This window comes from Rana temporaria (assembly GCF_905171775.1).
Source record: "Rana temporaria chromosome 4 unlocalized genomic scaffold, aRanTem1.1 chr4z, whole genome shotgun sequence".
NCBI classification, from domain to species: Eukaryota; Metazoa; Chordata; class Amphibia; order Anura; family Ranidae; genus Rana; species Rana temporaria.
Window position 1 is genome coordinate 240,616 of NW_024404463.1, and position 19,410 is coordinate 260,025.

At 51.0% G+C, this 19,410-nt stretch overlaps 2 protein-coding genes across 3 annotated transcripts in view; both read right to left on the reverse strand.

Moving 5' to 3' along the window:
- Positions 1 to 1,355: 1,355 nt before the first annotated feature.
- Positions 1,356 to 12,646, reverse strand: LOC120921852 (elastin-like). Its single transcript, XM_040334333.1, has 2 exons — positions 7,219 to 12,646; positions 1,356 to 1,413 (listed from the first exon to the last, which is right to left on the reverse strand). The coding sequence occupies exon 1, from the start codon at positions 11,923 to 11,925 to the stop codon at positions 10,801 to 10,803; it is 1,125 nt and encodes a 374-aa protein (XP_040190267.1). The 5' UTR covers positions 11,926 to 12,646; the 3' UTR covers positions 1,356 to 1,413; positions 7,219 to 10,800.
- Positions 12,647 to 13,183: 537 nt separating this feature from the next.
- PEX6 (peroxisomal biogenesis factor 6) overlaps positions 13,184 to 19,410 on the reverse strand; it is a 128,611-nt gene continuing 122,384 nt past the window's right edge. For both annotated transcript variants that reach the window (XM_040334335.1, XM_040334336.1), the window contains exons 16-17: positions 18,455 to 18,594; positions 13,184 to 13,565 (exon numbers count right to left, since the gene is read on the reverse strand). In XM_040334335.1, coding sequence (XP_040190269.1) covers positions 13,420 to 13,565; positions 18,455 to 18,594 — 286 coding nt within the window. In that variant the 3' untranslated portion in view covers positions 13,184 to 13,419. The remainder of the gene's footprint in view (positions 13,566 to 18,454; positions 18,595 to 19,410) is intronic.

The window sequence follows — 19,410 nt, forward strand, 5'->3', positions numbered from 1 at the left end:
CCTGCGTTTAATGGCAATGAAGGTGGCCCGTTGCTTTTGTGTGGCTACTGAGAAATCAGGAAAAATGGTTATTCCGCTTCCATTAAAGGACACTCTTCCCTTCTCCCTGGCAGCTCTGAGAACAGCCTCCCTGTCCCTGAAATGAAGCAGCTTGATAATCATGGCACGTGGTGGGGCCCCAGGAGGAAGGGGGCGCATGGGGACTCTGTGTGCCCTTTCAATGGCGAATAGTGGCGAGAAGGTAGGAGCGCCAAACGTGGAGATCAGCCATCTTTCCATAAACATTTCTGGGGTCCTACCCTCAGACCCCTCTGGGAACCCCAGGAAGCGAAGGTTACTCCTCCGTAAACGGTCTTCCATTTCAGTGAGTCTATCTGTAGTGTGTTCCTGGGCCTGGCGCAGCTCCCTGACAGAGCCCTGCAATGGACGGATCTCATCCTCTAGTGTACTGATGCGTTGTTCAGCATTAGACACTCTATGGCTGAGGTTGTGGACATCCTGCTTCAGAAAGGATAAGTCGGTTTTAATAGAATCCATTTGAGTGGTCAGGGATGCATGGCTATGCTGGATGGCAGCCATGATCTGAGACAGGGATGGCTCTGTGGGGCCTACATCAGCAGCATCCATGTCAGTGTTCTCATGGTCAGAGTCCCTGGCTGGTGATATGAGGAAGGGGTCTTCTGGGCTCAGAATAGGGGGTGAACAGTGTGACTCGCCCTCTTCCCTGCTGGTTTCTGCCTCAGTGTAGCCCTGGAGGAGGATGGCTGGCTGTATGTGCCTGCAGCATGGTGATCAGCACCATCTTTCCCAGTTTCACATGGTGGGGGCTGCGGCACGAATCCTGAGGCTTCCTCCATCAGTGGGCCGTATTTGACCATCTCCCGACGGGCACAAGGCTTCCTGGAAGCTGTAGGGATCGGTGGAATCCTCGGATGGCAATCGGTTCAGCAGGATTGAGGTAGGATTGTGTGCAGCATGGACAGAGCTCAGGCAAAGCACTTCCTCACATCATGGTTGTTGGCCACTCCCCCCTTCTGAGGTATCTCTGGTAAGATGATGACCGGTCTATGGAGGTGCTCCACTATGAGAGGTCCTGAGGTATCTGGTAAGATGATGACCTGTCTATGGAGGTGCTCCACTATGAGAGGTTCTGAGGTATCTCTGGTAAGATGATGACCGGTCTATGGAGGTGCTCTACTATGAGAGGTCCTGAGGTATCTGGTAAGATGATGACCTGTCTATGGAGGTGCTCCACTAGCAGAGGTTCTGGAGGTATCTCTGGTAAGATGATGACCTGTCTATGGAGGTGCTCCACTATGAGAGGTTCTGAGGTATCTCTGGTAAGATGATGATCTGTCTATGGAGGTTCTCCACTAGGAGAGGTTCTGGAGGTATCTCTGGTAAGATGATGACCTGTGTCACGTACCTGGTAGGAGTCCGGTATGACGAGGTCAGCCCCTCTTGTATCTCCAGCCCAAACCCCTCTGAGGTTGAGACAGACGGCGGTTAGGGCTAGGAGGAACACGAGTGCCTGTAGTGTTGATAGGCTCGTGGCCGGAAGCAGGTGAAGACTTGCAGATGCTGAAGGCCCAGTAGGAACAGGACACCGGTGAGGTTGAGGGAACCAGTTGGTGTAGAGGAACTCCAACTGTCTCGCAGGAACAGAACAGGAAACTAGCAGGAACTGCTGGGTTGCAGCGGTCGGATGACTAGCCGGGTCAGAGCACACACGGACAGCAGAGTACCGAATCATCAACAGGAGCCGGGTCAGAGGGAAGCCGGGTTCGGTAACAGACGGGCGGCGTGGTAATCAGGGAAACAGCAGAGGCGAAGTCCAATGGGAAGCCGGGATCAGGAACCAAACGATCAGGTAAGTATCAGAATCCAAAGGAGAGTCAGGGAAGCCAAGTCAGCAACGAAGATCCAAGTATAAACAGGTGTCAGGAAACAGGGCACTTGCTGAAGACCAGTCAGCACCGCCAGGCTGTCAGAGCCCCCTTTAAATAGCCAACGGGAGGAGTCAGGAACGGCGTTTGCGCGTGCACGCCGTCCGTTGCGCCCGCGCATGCGCAGAAGCGCGCTGAAGTGGCTGCTGTATCCTTTGTGCGCGTGCATGTGCGCCGGAATTCCGAGACGCTTGTTGCGTTCTAACAGTGCGTGCGCCAACGGTCTTCTCTTACATTGCCCCCCCCTTAAGGGCAGCCTCCGGATGCCCTTCAGGTCTCTCTTTTCTGGGTGACGTAGAAAAAAGGCTTGCACCAGTTTTGGGGCATGTATATTTGAAGCTGGTTCCCAAGAGTTTTCCTCAGGGCCGTAACCTTTCCACTTGACAAGAAATTGTGTTTGGTTGTTTCTTTGTCTACAGTCCAATACAGCCTCCACTTCAAACTCCTCATTCCCCTCGATCAACACAGGAGGAGGAACTTCGGAGACCCGGTTAGGAAAGGGATTCGGTGTGATTGGTTTTAGTACAGAAACGTGAAATACTGGGTGTATCCTCAAAGTCTCGGGTAGCGCCAATTCGAAGGCAACTGCATTGATCTTTCGTTTTACAGAAAAAGGCCCCAAAAATTTTGGACCCAGCTTTTTAGAAGGACTACTCAACTTAAGATTAGCTGTGGACAGCAAGACCTTATCCCCCGGTTCCAGGTTCAGGTTGCCCCTTCTCTTCCTGTCAAAGAACTTCTTGTTACTGACCTGGGATTTAGAAATTGCATCTTGAAGTACCTGATTATTGGTGTTAAGGAAGTTAAGCCGGTCTTGTACAGCAGGTACAGAAGATTCTGCAGGAAGTTCAGGTAAAAAAGAGGGATTGTTGCCAAAATTAGTGAAAAATGGAGATTGCTTCGTTGCTGAGTGCATGGTGTTATTGTAAGAAAACTCTGCAAGTGGAAGGAGGGAAAGCCAATCGTCTTGTGCGAAGGAGGAGAAACACCGTAGGTACTGCTCGAGGGTTTGATACATCCTCTCGGTCTGACCGTTGGTTTGAGGGTGGTAAGCAGAGGAGAGACGAAGTTCAATCTTTAGCGCTTCACATAAGGCCCTCCAGAACCTAGAGGTGAACTGCACCCCTCGGTCTGAAACAATACTGTCGGGAATACCATGAAGTCTGACAATCTCCTTGATAAAGGCTGTGGCAGTTTCAGTAGCAGACGGAGTGCCTTGCAAGGGTACAAAATGAGCCATCTTGGTGAGGCGATCCACCACGACAAAGATGGTATTAAAGTCCTCAGATGGGGGAAGTTCCACAATAAAATCCATGGAGATCATACTCCACGGTTTATTGGGTACAGGGAGAGGCTCCAAAAGACCCCAAGTCTTGGCTCTATCTGTCTTGTTTTGAAGGCAAGTGATACAGGAATTTACATACTTCTTACAGTCCTGTACCAACTCTGGCCACCAGAAAGAGCGGGCAACTAAATCAGCAGTTTTGCGAATTCCATAGTGTCCAGCTAGAGGGTGATCGTGGCAACGTCCAAAAATGGCAATCTTGAATTGTTCCGGAACAAAGATCTGTTCTCCATGGAGAAAAAGACCATTCTTTAACTGAAGGCCCAAGGCCTGCGGAGGTGGTTGGTTCAGCACACTCGCCTTTATCTGAGAGATTAAGTCTGCTTGCAGAATTAAAAAGCTCTTAGCCGGGAGGATGGTATCAGGTTCTGCAGAACTCACCGGATCGTTAAACATACGGGACAAGGCATCTGGCTTACCGTTCTTAGAGCCCGGGCGGAAGGTGATCTGAAACATGAATCGAGAGAAGAACAGTGCCCATCTAGCTTGCCGAGGTCTTAATCGTTTAGCTGTTCTCAAATATTCCAGGTTCTTGTGATCCGTGAAGATGAGGATTGGATGTGAGGCCCCTTCCAGGAGGTAGCGCCATTCTTCGAGCGCCACCTTAATAGCAAGCAGTTCCCGGTCCCCAACATCATAATTCCTTTCAGAAGGATTTAATTTTTTGGAGAAGAAAGCCACAGGGTGCAGCAAGGACTTGGGGCCCTGACGTTGGGATAATATAGCCCCGACTGCATTTTCAGAAGCGTCAACCTCTAATACAAAGGCCAAGGAAGGATCAGGGTGCTTCAGAATGGGAGCTGAAGTAAACAGAGTCTTTAGTTGCTCAAAGGCTTCATGAGCCTCAGGTGTCCACTGGAAGGGTATGTGCTGTCTAGTTAGTTGTGTGATGGGGGAAATGATACCAGAAAAATTCTTAATAAATTTCCTATAGAAATTGGCAAATCCTACGAACCGCTGAACGGCTTTCCTGTCCGTGGGGGCAGGCCACTCCAGAACAGATGTAACTTTCTGTGGGTCCATTGAAATACCATCGGCAGAGATGACCAGACCGAGGAAGTGTATAGTTTGTCTTTCAAAGTCACATTTTTCAGCCTTTGCATAAAGGCAGTGTTTTCTTAGTCGGTCCAAAACTTTCTTTACATGGGTCTGATGAGATTCAAGGGTTTCAGAGAATATTAAAATGTCGTCTAAATAAACTATGACGAATAAGTCCAGATAGTCCCGAAAAACATCGTTCACTAGATGTTGAAAAGTGGCTGGGGCGTTGCAGAGCCCAAATGGCATGACTAAATATTCGAAATGGCCAAATCGTGTGCGAAAGGCCGTCTTCCATTCGTCTCCTTCCCTTATTCTGACCAAGTTGTATGCTCCTCTCAAATCTAATATGGAGAATACCCGTGCCCCCCGTAGTCTCTGGAACAGTTCAGGAATCAGCGGAAGAGGATATCTGTTTTTAACAGTAATTTTGTTAAGGTCCCGGTAGTCGATGCATGGTCTTAAAGAGTGATCTTTTTTCTCAACAAAGAAAATACCGGCACCGGCTGGTGACGTGGAGGGCCGGATAAACTTTTTTTCTAAACTTTCGTCGATATAGGCACGTAGGGCTTCCAGTTCAGGTTCGGAGAGGGGATAGATACGGCCAAACGGGATCTCGGCCCCGGGTAATAGTTCGATGGGACAATCATATGTCCTGTGGGGCGGAAGAGTGTCAGCACCTTTTTTATTAAACACGTCCAGATATTCATGGTAAGCTCGAGGAACCAGATTCATGGTCTCTGGGTCAGGCTGAAGACTCAGAAGAGGAGCGGGGCTAACAGTCCTTTCCGGAAAACAGTGTGCCAGACAATAATTAGAGGAAAAGGTAACAACTCCAGTAGGCCAGTCAATGTGTGGATTATGAGCTCTTAACCATGGAACGCCAAGGATAATGGGAAACAGAGGTGAAGTTATGACATCCAGGCGGAGGAATTCATGGTGACCGGACGGAGTTTGGCAGAAGATAGGAGCAGTCTCTTGTGTGACCGGACCCGATTTAATACTAGAGCCATCAGCCAAGTGAACCTGAAACCCCTGTCTCTTAGCGCACACGGGAAGCTGATGCTGGGAAACAAATGTGGAGTCAACAAAACAACTGCAGGCCCCAGAGTCTATGATTGTTGCCACTGTGAGCGTCTTCCCGGCAAACTGAAGGATGACTGGGAGGGAAAGCTGTGACTGGCCCTCTCCAAAAGGGTGGTCCTCATGGGGCTGTCGAAGACGAGTTCTGGTGGTCCTTACTGGACAAGTCTGTACAAAGTGACCTGCCTCCCCACAATAGAGGCACAGATTGGCGTGTTTACGCCAGAGGCGCTCAGCTGAGGAAAGGGGTGCCCTTGGAAAACTTCTGTGGACCCCTTTATGCAGTGTCTTCTGGCTGGAAGGGGTAGGAGACAGATTCAGGCTTGAGGTCACAGAGAGAATTTCTTGGGTTCTCTCCGCCTGTCTTTCACGTAGTCGGCGGTCAATCAGAGTGACCAGATTAATTAGTCCTTCCAACGACGCTGGAATTCCAGTTCTGGCTAGTTCATCCTTTAAGGTATCTGAGAGGCCGAGACGAAACCAGTGGCGAAGGGCAGGATTGTTCCATTGGGTATCAGCGCTCAGGATCCGAAAGTCTGTGATATAGTCCTCAACAGGCCTGGTCCCTTGTAGCAATCTACTAAGCCTGGACTCCGCAGACTGCTGACAGAAAGGATCAGCATAGAGCTGAGCCATAGCAGAGAAGGAGTCGATGGTAATCAGGACTGGGTCACGCTGCTCTCTAAGGTGAAGAGCCCAGGAAAGTGGTTCATGGGATAGAAGCATGATTGCGAATCCCACCTTAACGTCCTCTGAAACAAATGTCCGGGGTAGCAAGGAAAAGTAGAGCTCACAGGAGTTCCGGAAAGTTCTGAATGTCTCTCGTTTTCCAGAGAAGCGTTCGGGAATAGGCACCCTGTGTTCCGGGGGAGGAGCTGGTGGCACACTCCCTTCATAAGGAACTGGCTCATGCATGCGATTAAGGTCCTTCTGAAGGTTCAGCACAGTATGGGTAAGTGCAGAAATTGTTTCAGAAATGTCCCTTGGAAGAGGGGCCTCCCTTCCAGACTCCATTCTTGGCTGACTGGTACTGTCACGTACCTGGTAGGAGTCCGGTATGACAAGGTCAGCCCCTCTTGTATCTCCAGCCCAAACCCCTCTGAGGTTGAGACAGACGGCGGTTAGGGCTAGGAGGAACACAAGTGCCTGTAGTGTTGATAGGCTCGTGGCCGGAAGCAGGTGAAGACTTGCAGATGCTGAAGGCCCAGTAGGAACAGGACACCGGTGAGGTTGAGGGAACCAGTTGGTGAAGAGGAACTCCAACTGTCTCGCAGGAACAGAACAGGAAACTAGCAGGAACTGCTGGGTTGCAGCAGTCAGATGACTAGCCGGGTCAGAGCACACACGGACAGCAGAGTACCGAATCATCAACAGGAGCCGGGTCAGAGGGAAGCCGGGTTCGGTAACAGACGGGCGGCTTGGTAATCAGGGAAACAGCAGAGGCGAAGTCCAATGGGAAGCCAGGATCAGGAACCAAACGATCAGGTAAGTATCAGAATCCAAAGGAGAGTCAGGGAAGCCAAGTCAGCAACGAAGATCCAAGTATAAACAGGTGTCAGGAAACAGGGCACTTGCTGAAGACCAGTCAGCACCGCCAGGCTGTCAGAGCTCCCTTTAAATAGCCAACGGGAGGAGTCAGGAACGGCGTTTGCGCATGCACGCCGTCCGTTGCGCCCGCGCATGCGCAGAAGCGCGCTGAAATGGCTGCTGTATCCTTTGTGCGCGCGCATGCGCGCCGGAATTCCGAGACGCTTGTTGCGTTCTAACAGTGCGCGCATGCGCACGCCAACGGTCTTCTCTTACAACCTGTCTATGGAGGTGCTCCACTATGAGAGGTTCTGAGGTATCTCTGGTAAGATGATGACCAGTCTATGGAGGTGCTCCACTATGAGAGGTTCTGAGGTTTCTCTGGTAAGATGATAACCCGTCTATGGAGGTGCTCCACTATTCTGGTAAGACGATGACCTGTCTATGGAGGTGCTCCACTATGAGAGGTTCTGATGTATCTCTGGTAAGATGATGACCAGTCTATGGAGGTGCTCCACTATGAGAGGTTCTGAGGTATCTCTGGTAAGATGATGACCTGTCTATGGAGGTGCTCCACTATGAGAGGTTCTGATGTATCTCTGGTAAGATGATGACCAGTCTATGGAGGTTCTCCACTATGAGAGGTCCTGATGTATCTCTGGTAAGATTATGACCTGTCTATAGAGGTGCTCCACTATGAGAGGTTCTGAGGTATCTCTGGTAAGATGATGACCTGTCTATGGAGGTGCTCCACTATGAGAGGTTCTGAGGTATCTCTGGTAAGATGATGACCTGTCTATGGAGGTGCACCACTATGACAGGTTCTGAGATATCTCTGGTAAGATGATGACCTGTCTATGGAGGTGCTCCACTATGAGAGGATCTGAGGTATCTCTGGTAAGATGATGACCAGTCTATGGAGGTTCTCCACTATGAGAGGTTCTGAGGTATCTCTCGTAAGATGATGACCTGTCTATGGAGGTGCTCCACTATGAGAGGTGTTGAGGTATCTCTGGTAAGATGATGACCCGTCTATGGAGGTGCTCCACTATGAGAGGTGCTGAGGTATCTCTGGTAAGATGATGACCAGTCTATGGAGGTGCTCCACTATGAGAGGTTCTGAGGTATCTATGGTAAGATGATGACCTGTCTATGGAGGTTCTCCACTATGAGAGGTGCTGAGGTATCTCTGGTAAGATGATGACCAGTCTATGGAGGTGCTGAGGTATCTCTGGTAAGATGATGACCTGTCTATGGAGGTGCTCCACTATGAGAGGTTCTGAGGTATCTGGTAAGATGATGACCCGTCTATGGAGGTGCTCCACTATGAGAGGTGCTGAGGTATCTCTGGTAAGATGATGACCAGTCTATGGAGGTGCTCCACTATGAGAGGTTCTGAGGTATCTATGGTAAGATGATGACCTGTCTATGGAGGTTCTCCACTATGAGAGGTGCTGAGGTATCTCTGGTAAGATGATGACCAGTCTATGGAGGTGCTGAGGTATCTCTGGTAAGATGATGACCTGTCTATGGAGGTGCTCCACTATGAGAGGTTCTGAGGTATCTGGTAAGATGATGACCCGTCTATGGAGGTGCTCCACTATGAGAGGTGCTGAGGTATCTCTGGTAAGATGATGACCCGTCTATGGAGGTGCTCCACTATGAGAGGTTCTGAGAGATCTCTGGTAAGATGATGACCAGTCTATGGAGGTGCTCCACTATGAGAGGTTCTGAGGTATCTCTGGTAAGATGATGACCAGTCTATGGAGGTGCTCCACTATGAGAGGTGCTGGGATATCTCTGGTAAGATGATGACCTGTCTATGGAGGTGCTCCACTATGAGAGGTTCTGAGGTATCTCTGGTAAGATGATGACCAGTCTATGGAGGTGCTCCACTATGAGAGGTTCTGAGGTATCTCTGGTAAGATGATGACCAGTCTATGGAGGTGCTCCACTATGACAGGTTCTGAGGTGTCTCTGGTAAGATGATGCCCCGTCTATGGAGGTGCTCCACTATGAGAGGTTCTGAGGTATCTCTGGTAAGATGATGACCAGTCTATGGAGGTGCTCCACTATGAGAGGTGCTGGGATATCTCTGGTAAGATGATGACCTGTCTATGGAGGTTCTCCACTATGAGAGGTTCTGAGGTATCTCTGGTAAGATGATGACCAGTCTATGGAGGTGCTCCACTATGACAGGTTCTGAGGTGTCTCTGGTAAGATGATGACCCGTCTATGGAGGTGCTCCACTATGAGAGGTGCTGAGGTATCTCTGGTAAGATGATGACCAGTCTATGGAGGTGCTCCACTATGAGAGGTGCTGGGATATCTCTGGTAAGATGATGACCTGTCTATGGAGGTTCTCCACTATGAGAGGTTCTGAGGTATCTCTGGTAAGATGATGACCTGTCTATGGAGGTGCTCCACTATGAGAGGTTCTGAGGTATCTCTGGTAAGATGATGACCTGTCTATGGAGGTGCACCACTATGACAGGTTCTGAGATATCTCTGGTAAGATGATGACCTGTCTATGGAGGTGCTCCACTATGAGAGGATCTGAGGTATCTCTGGTAAGATGATGACCTGTCTATGGAGGTTCTCCACTATGAGAGGTTCTGAGGTATCTCTCGTAAGATGATGACCTGTCTATGGAGGTGCTCCACTATGAGAGGTGTTGAGGTATCTCTGGTAAGATGATGACCCGTCTATGGAGGTGCTCCACTATGAGAGGTGCTGAGGTATCTCTGGTAAGATGATGACCAGTCTATGGAGGTGCTCCACTATGAGAGGTTCTGAGGTACCTATGGTAAGATGATGACCTGTCATGGAGGTTCTCCACTATAAGAGGTGCTGAGGTATCTCTGGTAAGATGATGACCAGTCTATGGAGGTGCTGAGGTATCTCTGGTAAGATGATGACCTGTCTATGGAGGTGCTCCACTATGAGAGGTTCTGAGGTATCTGGTAAGATGATGACCCGTCTATGGAGGTGCTCCACTATGAGAGGTTCTGAGAGATCTCTGGTAAGATGATGACCAGTCTATGGAGGTGCTCCACTATGAGAGGTTCTGAGGTATCTCTGGTAAGATGATGACCAGTCTATGGAGGTGCTCCACTATGAGAGGTGCTGGGATATCTCTGGTAAGATGATGACCTGTCTATGGAGGTGCTCCACTATGAGAGGTTCTGAGGTATCTCTGGTAAGATGATGACCAGTCTATGGAGGTGCTCCACTATGAGAGGTTCTGAGGTATCTCTGGTAAGATGATGACCAGTCTATGGAGGTGCTCCACTATGACAGGTTCTGAGGTGTCTCTGGTAAGATGATGACCCGTCTATGGAGGTGCTCCACTATGAGAGGTTCTGAGGTACCTCTGGTAAGATGATGACCAGTCTATGGAGGTGCTCCACTATGAGAGGTGCTGGGATATCTCTGGTAAGATGATGACCTGTCTATGGAGGTTCTCCACTATGAGAGGTTCTGAGGTATCTCTGGTAAGATGATGACCAGTCTATGGAGGTGCTCCACTATGAGAGGTGCTGGGATATCTCTGGTAAGATGATGACCAGTCTATGGAGGTTCTCCACTATGAGAGGTTCTGAGGTATCTCTGGTAAGATGATGACCAGTCTATGGAGGTGCTCCACTATGAGAGGTTCTGAGGTGTCTCTGGTAAGATGATGACTTGTTTGCAGCGATCCTCCATTGCGGGAGGTCCTCAGGTACATCAATCTGATGTCAGTTTGAACTAACAATGCCCGCAGCATTCAATATTTTTAGTGATTGAAAATCATAAAATAATGATTGGTGGAGATCTGAGCAGAGTCGGGAGTTTGAGGGATAAATGTAAATGAAATAAACTTCATACACCACGGGATGGCAGTTCCCGGGATGACGGTTCCCGGGATGGTGGTTCCCGGGATGGCGGTTGCCAGGATGACAGTTCCTGGGATGACAGTTCCCCGAAAGACAGTTCCCGGGATGGAAGTTCCCGGGATGACAGTTCCTGGGATGGAAGTTCCCGGGATGACAGTTGCTGAGATGACAGTTCCCGGGATGGAAGTTCCCGGGATGACAGTTCCTGAGATGACAAGATGACAGTTCCTGGGATTGCAGTTCCTGAGATGACAGTTCCCGGGATGGAAGTTCCCGGGATGACAGTTCCTGGGATTGCAGTTCCTGAGATGACAGTTCCCGGGATGGAAGTTCCCGGGATGGAAGTTCCCGGGATGACAGTTCCTGGGATGGAAGTTCCCGGGATGACAGTTGCTGAGATGACAGTTCCCGGGATGGAAGTTCCCGGGATGACAGTTCCTGAGATGACAGTTCCTGGGATTGCAGTTCCTGAGATGACAGTTCCTGGGATGGAAGTTCCCGGGATGACAGTTCCTGAGATGACAAGATGACAGTTCCTGGGATTGCAGTTCCTGAGATGACAGTTCCTAGGATGGCAGTTCCCGGGATGACAGTTCCTGAGATGACAAGATGACAGTTCCCGGGATGACAGTTCCTGGGATGGAAGTTCCCGGGATGACAGTTCCTGAGATGACAAGATGACAGTTCCTGGGATTGCAGTTCCTGAGATGACAGTTCCTGGGATGGATGTTCCCGGGGTGACAGTTCCTGGGATGGAAGTTCCCGGGATGACAGTTCCTAGGATGGCAGTTCCTGGGATGACAGTTCCTGGGATGGAAGTTCCCGGGATGACAGTTCCTGGGATGGAAGTTCCCGGGATGACAGTTCCTGGGATGGCAGTTCCCGGGATGACAGTTCCTGGGATGGAAGTTCCCGGGATGACAGTTCCTGGGATGGAAGTTCCCGGGATGACAGTTCCTAGGATGGCAGTTCCTGGGATGACAGTTCCTAGGATGGCAGTTCCCGGGATGACAGTTCCTGGGATGGAAGTTCCCGGGATGACAGTTCCTAGGATGGCAGTTCCTGGGATGACAGTTCCTGGAATTTGTTGGCGGAGACCTGGATATAACATACATGATGAGTGCTGATCTATCAAGGTGTAGAAATAAAAGATCTCAGACGGGTTCTGTGGGCTGCTGAGCCCCAAATATTATTATAGATATTCAGACATAAATTAACATCGGATTTCATTATAATACAGAACATTTATATTCCTTCCGTGTGACGGCTGCATTGGTTTTCAGTTTTCAGGCTAAGAACAGAAAATGATCATCGCAATCCCCCGGTACTGGAGATGTTCGAAGTCCAGCCCGGGTGACAACCTCGGAGTCCCTCCCTGTGGACACAATGGGACCGGACGCGTGTTATACGCGGGACCACCAGGTGAACATTAGGGCAAAACACGCCTGAAAAAAGAAAGCCAATGCAGCCGCCACATCCAAGGAAAGGGAAATTGCAATATTTGACATTTTCCGGGGAAATATGAAATGAACACAAATCTCTTCTCAGCGACGGCGTTTGGTGTGAGAAGTTTCTGAACCGGTGAGAATGGCGGGACCTCATCCTCTCCACAAGGGGGGCCCAAACTTTCTAAACAAATGGCCAGTTCCCTGCCCTAGGGGGTCAGACTGTGGCTGGGGGAGGGGAAAATGTCCCATCAGTGGGCAGTAAAAGTAAAGCCTCGAGCTCAATGGGGGTAAAAAATCCAACCCAGGGGTGATGGGTGGTGGAAGAAAAAGAATGAGGAGGAATTGTGCCCCCTTATTGGTCGGGAGGAATTGTGCCCCCTTATTGGTCGGGAGGAATGGCGCCCCAATAATGGTGTCAGTGGGAGGAATTGTGCCCCCTTATTGGTCGGGAGGAATTGTGCCCCCTTATTGGTCGGGAGGAATTGTGCCCCCTTATTGGTCGGGAGGAATTAAGCCCCCTTATTGGTCGGGAGGAATTGTGCCCCAATAATGGTGTCAGTGGGAGGAATTGCGCCCCAATAATGGTGTCAGTGGGAGGAATTGTGCCCCATTATTGGTCGGGAGGAATTGTGCCCCATTATTGGTCGGGAGGAATGGCGCCCCAATAATGGTGTCAGTGGGAGGAATTGCGCCCCAATAATGGTGTCAGTGGGAGGAATTGCGCCCCAATAATGGTGTCAGTGGGAGGAATTGCGCCCCAATAATGGTGTCAGTGGGAGGAATTGTGCCCCCTTATTGGTCGGGAGGAATTGTGCCCCATTATTGGTCGGGAGGAATGGCGCCCCAATAATGGTGTCAGTGGGAGGAATTGTGCCCCCTTATTGGTCGGGAGGAATGGCGCCCCAATAATGGTGTCAGTGGGAGGAATTGCGCCCCAATAATGGTGTCAGTGGGAGGAATTGTGCCCCATTATTGGTCGGGAGGAATTGTGCCCCATGGGCCGGCGAAGAGTTGCAGTTTGGGGCCCCCTGCCATCCACTAAATCACCAAAGCTGGACCCTTCCCCCGACATGAGAAAGGGAAGGTGTGGTCTATGTATGTAATGCTTTGCATGGAGTTACAATGTAATTATTAGGAATCAGCAGAGAAAATGTCTCCTATGAGTTGGGAGGAGCCGAGAACTGCGCCCGGATCTTCTCATAGCGCTGCAACTCCTGCTGGGACACGGATGGTTGAAGACGATCGGCGGCCTGCAGAAAATGTTCCATTCGTAGGACCAGCTCCGTAGAAAGTTCCTCGGATCCTACAAGATGAGAAGAGAAAGAAACAACATGACCTCACTTCTGTCACCTGATCCCGAAGAAAAGATCCGATCCGGGAAAAGATCTGATCCGAGAAAAGATCCGACCCGAGAAAAGATCTGATCCGGGAAAAGATCTGATCCGATCCGGGAAAAGATCTGATCCGAGAAAAGATCCGATCCGAGAAAAGATCCGACCCGGGAAAAGATCCGACCCGGGAAAAGATCCGACCCGGGAAAAGATCTGATCCGGGAAAAGATCTGATCCGATCCGGGAAAAGATCTGATCCGAGAAAAGATCCGATCCGAGAAAAGATCCGACCCGGGAAAAGATCCGACCCGGGAAAAGATCCGACCCGGGAAAAGATCTGATCCGGGAAAAGATCTGATCCGATCCGGGAAAAGATCTGATCCGATCCGGGAAAAGATCTGATCCGAGAAAAGATCCGATCCGAGAAAAGATCCGACCCGGGAAAAGATCCGACCCGGGAAAAGATCTGATCCGAGAAAAGATCCGTCCCGAGAAAAGATCTGATCCGGGAAAAGATCTGATCCGATCCGGGAAAAGATCTGATCCGAGAAAAGATCCGATCCGGGAAAAGATCCGACCCGGGAAAAGATCCGACCCGGGAAAAGATCTGATCCGATCCGGGAAAAGATCTGATCCGAGAAAAGATCCGATCCGAGAAAAGATCCGATCCGAGAAAAGATCCGACCCGGGAAAAGATCCGACCCGGGAAAAGATCCGATCCGGGAAAAGATCCGATCCGAGAAAAGATCTGATCCGAGAAAAGATCCAATCCGGGAAAACATCTGATCTGATCCGGGAAAAGATCCGATCCAGGAAAAGATCCGATCCTTGAGAGATCACACCCCGCATTTCAGTCTTTAGAAATGATCAGATAGCCCAGAGAAGTTATTCCATCTGATATAACGCACAGAAAACTGTAAGAATAAAGGCGGCCATTCACGGTTCGAATTTCGCACTGTTAGTGGGGGCGGCGGCCGATTTTCGTGCGGCAAACAAATTTGAGAAATCCGACATGTTGGAAATTTTTGGAAAAACAAACGATTTTCTGATCAATGATACGAATCGTGCGAGAAAAAAACCGCGCATGTGCAAGAAATATATTCCCGGAGAGAAAAGAATATTCCCGGAGAGAAAAGAATATTCCCGGAGAGAAAAGAATATTCCCGGCAACATGAAGATTTTGTCGGCCGAATTTCGAAAATCAATGGTGACATCATCGGATCGCAAGAAAATTCATTCGAAATCCGACCGTGTATGGCCTGCTTAAGACTGCAGTCCCCACAATGACCTCCCCCATTCACTGTGACCTCTCCTCTGACCTCCCCCATTCACCGTGACCTCTTCTATGACCTCCCCCATTCACCGTGACCTCTTCTATGACCTCCCCCATTCACTGTGACCTCTCCTATGACCTCCCCCATTCACTGTGACCTCTCCTATGACCTCCCCCATTCACTGTGACCTCTTCTATGACCTCCCCCATTCACTGTGACCTCTCCTATGACCTCCCCCATTCACTGTGACCTCTTCTATGACCTCCACCATTCACTGTGACCTCTCCTCTGACCTCCCCCATTCACTGTGACCTCTCCTATGACCTCCCCCATTCACTGTGACCTCTTCTATGACCTCCCCCATTCACTGTGACCTCTTCTATGACCTCCCCCATTCACCGTGACCTCTCCTATGACCTCCCCCATTCACTGTGACCTCTCCTATGACCTCCCCCATTCACTGTGACCTCTTCTATGACCTCCCCCATTCACTGTGACCTCCTCCTCTGACCTCCCCCATTCACTGTGACCTCTTCTATGACCTCCACCATTCACTGTGACCTCTTCTATGACCTCCCCCATTCACTGTGACCTCTCCTATGACCTCCCCCATTCACTGTGACCTCCCCCATTCACTGTGACCTCTTCTATGACCTCCACCATTCACTGTGACCTCTCCTATGACCTCCCCCATTCACTGTGACCTCTCCTATGACCTCCCCCATTCACTGTGACCTCTTCTATGACCTCCACCATTCACTGTGACCTCTTCTATGACCTCCCCCATTCACTGTGACCTCCTCCTCTGACCTCCCCCATTCACTGTGACCTCTTCTATGACCTCCACCATTCACTGTGACCTCTCCTATGACCTCCCCCATTCACTGTGACGTCTTCTATGACCTCCCCCATTCACTGTGACCTCCTCTATGACCTCCCCCATTCACTGTGACCTCTTCTATGACCTCCTCCTCTGACCTCCCCCCCATTCATTGTGACTTCCTCCTCTGACCTCCCCCATTCATTGGGACCTCTTCTATAACCTCCCCCATTCATTGTGACCTCCTCCTCTGACCTCCCCCATTCATTGTGAACTCCTCCTCTGACCTCCCCCATTCATTGTGACCTCCTCCTCTGACCTCCCCCATTCATTGGGACCTCTTCTATGACCTCCCCCATTCATTGTGACCTCCTTCTTTGACCTCCCCCATTCATTGTGACCTCCTCCTCTGACCTCCCCCATTCATTGTGACCTCCTTACACTTTGACCTCATCATAACCCGTCCTTTCAACTTTCATTTGACCATCTTTCCCAATGACCTCCTCATCTGACATCTCCCATTCCATCTCCTCCTCATCATCCTCATCCACCAGGGCCTCTTTCTCTCCCATTCATTGTGACCCCTTCTGGGACCTCCATCCAATTTGACCTCTCCCCTTCCACTGTGACCTTCACAATAACCTTTGTGTGACGGGAGTCACTTTAGGTGGAGACCTCTCTCTTTCACTGAGACCACTTCAGGAGCTCCTTCATCTCCCCCTCATCCGCCAAGGCGTCTCCCCCTCACCCGCCAAGGCGTCTCCCCCTCATCTTTCTCATCCGCCAAGGTGTCTCCCCCTCATCCGCCAAGGCGTCTCCCCCTCATCTTCCTCATCCGCCAAGGCATCTCCCCCTCATCCGCCAAGGCGTCCCCCCTCATCTTCATCATCCGCCAAGGTGCCTCCCCCTCATCTGCCAAGGCGCCTCCCCCTCATCCGCCAAGGCGTCTCCCCCTCATCTTCCTCATCCGCCAAAGCGTCTCCCCCTCATCCGCCAAGGCGTCTCCCCCTCATCTTCCTCATCCGCCAAGGCGTCTCCCCCTCATCTTCATCATCCGCCAAGGCGTCTCCCCCTCATCTTCCTCATCCGCCAAGGCGTCTCCCCCTCATCTTCCTCATCCGCCAAAGTGTCTCCCCCTCATCTTCATCATCCGCCAAAGTGTCTCCCCCTCATCTGCATCATCCGCCATTTTTCCATAGAACGCCATTTTAAAGCCAAGATAAAAGATACATCAGTGCCCATTACACTTGTAACCCACTAAGAAGAAATAAAAATAAAACCTGCAGGACAAATGCATCCTGAGTGGGAGGGCAGAACAGAGCATACAAGTTCATTCTGAAATACTCCGATCAAAGCCCCCGCTGCTCTGCCCGGCGACACGTCTCCCGGAGTTATTTCGGGGTATCGCGGCCTCTGGCGCTATGATTGGCCGAAACTACGATGACGTCACTCCCATGCATGCGCGGGAGCCACCGGTAACACGAACGAGCCGCTCCTTATGCCGATACCGCGCAGGTTTAGGAGATATCCGGGTGGCTGCAGGTAAGTCTTATTTTAGGTTTCTGAGGGTTGACAACCACTTAAGGAGATCGCTCCTCTGAATCTCATCCTGGATCTTCCCCCAGATTGTGATTGGACAGTGATTAGATGATTTCTCTGTCACTCTGCCCTCTCCTCCTATCAGCACATGAACCGATTACAACCTGCGGCTGCTTCTTCCCCTCACACCCCACCCCCGCTGGACAAGAAACCAAGCAAGCACATCGATTGTATAACAAATAACACATGAATGATGTGATCACAGAGCTGCATTGTGTGTAGGATCTGCCCGATTCCTCCTGCATCATCATAATGTGGGGGAGGGGCACATTATGGAAGACTTCCCTCCGGATTCGCAGGCTGCGTCCGCTGGCCGAGCCGCGATGACGTCACTCCCATGCGGGAGACTCGGCCACGGCACACAGCCCAGAAGGAGCGGCACGGGTATGACATTCCTGCGCATGGGGACCGGCCGCTGCTCCCTGGAATATCTCCTACAAGTTCAGGAGATGTTCATTCTACTCACCATAAAGCCTCTCACACGATTGGACGTCCATCGGACTCCTCCGTGGATTTTGGCGCGGAGGGGCGTCGGCCATGAACTTGTTCTGCATACAGACAGCAGAATGTTTTCAGCAAATCACGTGTTTTTTCTGCTCTTTGTCGCCACCTTTTGGGCAACTTCTGCTATTGTTGTCTGATCTTTAGCATTGGTTCTGAGCATGCGTGTTTGTACTTTGGACTTTAGTCCGATGGACTCGTGTACACACGATCGGATTAGCCGACGTAGGACATTTGTCTGTTCTCACATTTGTCTGATGGAGCGCATCGGATTGTCCGATCGTGTGTGTGGGCCTTTAGGGTACTTTCACACCGAGGCGCTTCGCAGGCGCTATAGAGCTAAAAATAGGAGTGGTATATACACGGCTCCTACAGCGAAATCAATGGGCGGCGCCGCGCCGAACTGCGCTTTGCCATTGCTTTTAACACTTTTTTGGCCGCTAGCGGAGGTTAAGTGCCCCGCTAGCGTCCGAATATCGCCACAAAAACGACGGTAAAGCGGTGCCGATGGCGCACTGCTCCAGTGTGAAAGAAGCCTTACTAGAAGCTCACCTGTAATGGTGAAAACGTGGAGACAACCATTCTAAATACCTCCACAAGGGGGCAGCAGTGAGAAAACAAATCCATGAAGCATCTGATTGGTGCGCCTTGCATTGGCCTCACTCACCTTCCTGAAGGCGTTGAACCTTCTCTTTTATGGCCGCCATCATGGCGTCTGCACACAGAGCGTAGAGGTCCGCTCCGGTCAGGGCAGGTGGACAGTATTCTAATACGAGAGACAATTCCACTGCTGGGTCCAAACAGAACCTACAAGAGAGGAAGCGGAGATGAGACCCCCAAACCCGGCCCAAGGTGAGAATATAAAACTGACCACTAGGGGGATTATGGGGCCCCACGGGGGTTGGATATCTGTGTCCATGTGTGATAATAAATCAGTTTGATGTTGTTGTGTTATGTCTGGTGACTGGGGGGAGGGGAGGGGTCTTGGACGGGGGTGGTTCTCACTTGTGTGTTGCGGCTGGTGACTGGGGAGGGGGGGAGGGGTCTTGGACGGGGGTGGTTCTCACTTGTGTGTTATGTCTGGTGACTGGGGGGAGGGGAGGGGGAGGGGTCTTGGACGGGGGTGGTTTTCACTTGTGTGTTATGACTGGGGGGAGGGGAGGGGTCTTGGACGGGGGTGGTTCTCACTTGTGTGTTATGTCTGGTGACTGGGGGGGGGGGAGGGGTCTTGGACGGGGGTGGTTCTCACTTGTGTGTTGCGGCTGGTGACTGGGGGGAGGGGAGGGGTCTTGGACGGGGGTGGTTCTCACTTGTGTGTTATGTCTGGTGACTGGGGGGGGGGGAGGGGGAGGGGTCTTGGACGGGGGTGGTTTTCACTTGTGTGTTATGACTGGGGGGAGGGGAGGGGTCTTGGACGGGGGTGGTTCTCACTTGTGTGTTATGTCTGGTGACTGGGGGAGGGGGAGGGGTCTTGGACGGGGGTGGTTCTCACTTGTGTGTTGCGGCTGGTGACTGGGGAGGGGGGGAGGGGTCTTGGACGGGGGTGGTTCTCACTTGTGTGTTGCGGCTGGTGACTGGGGAGGGGGGGAGGGGTCTTGGACGGGGGTGGTTCTCACTTGTGTG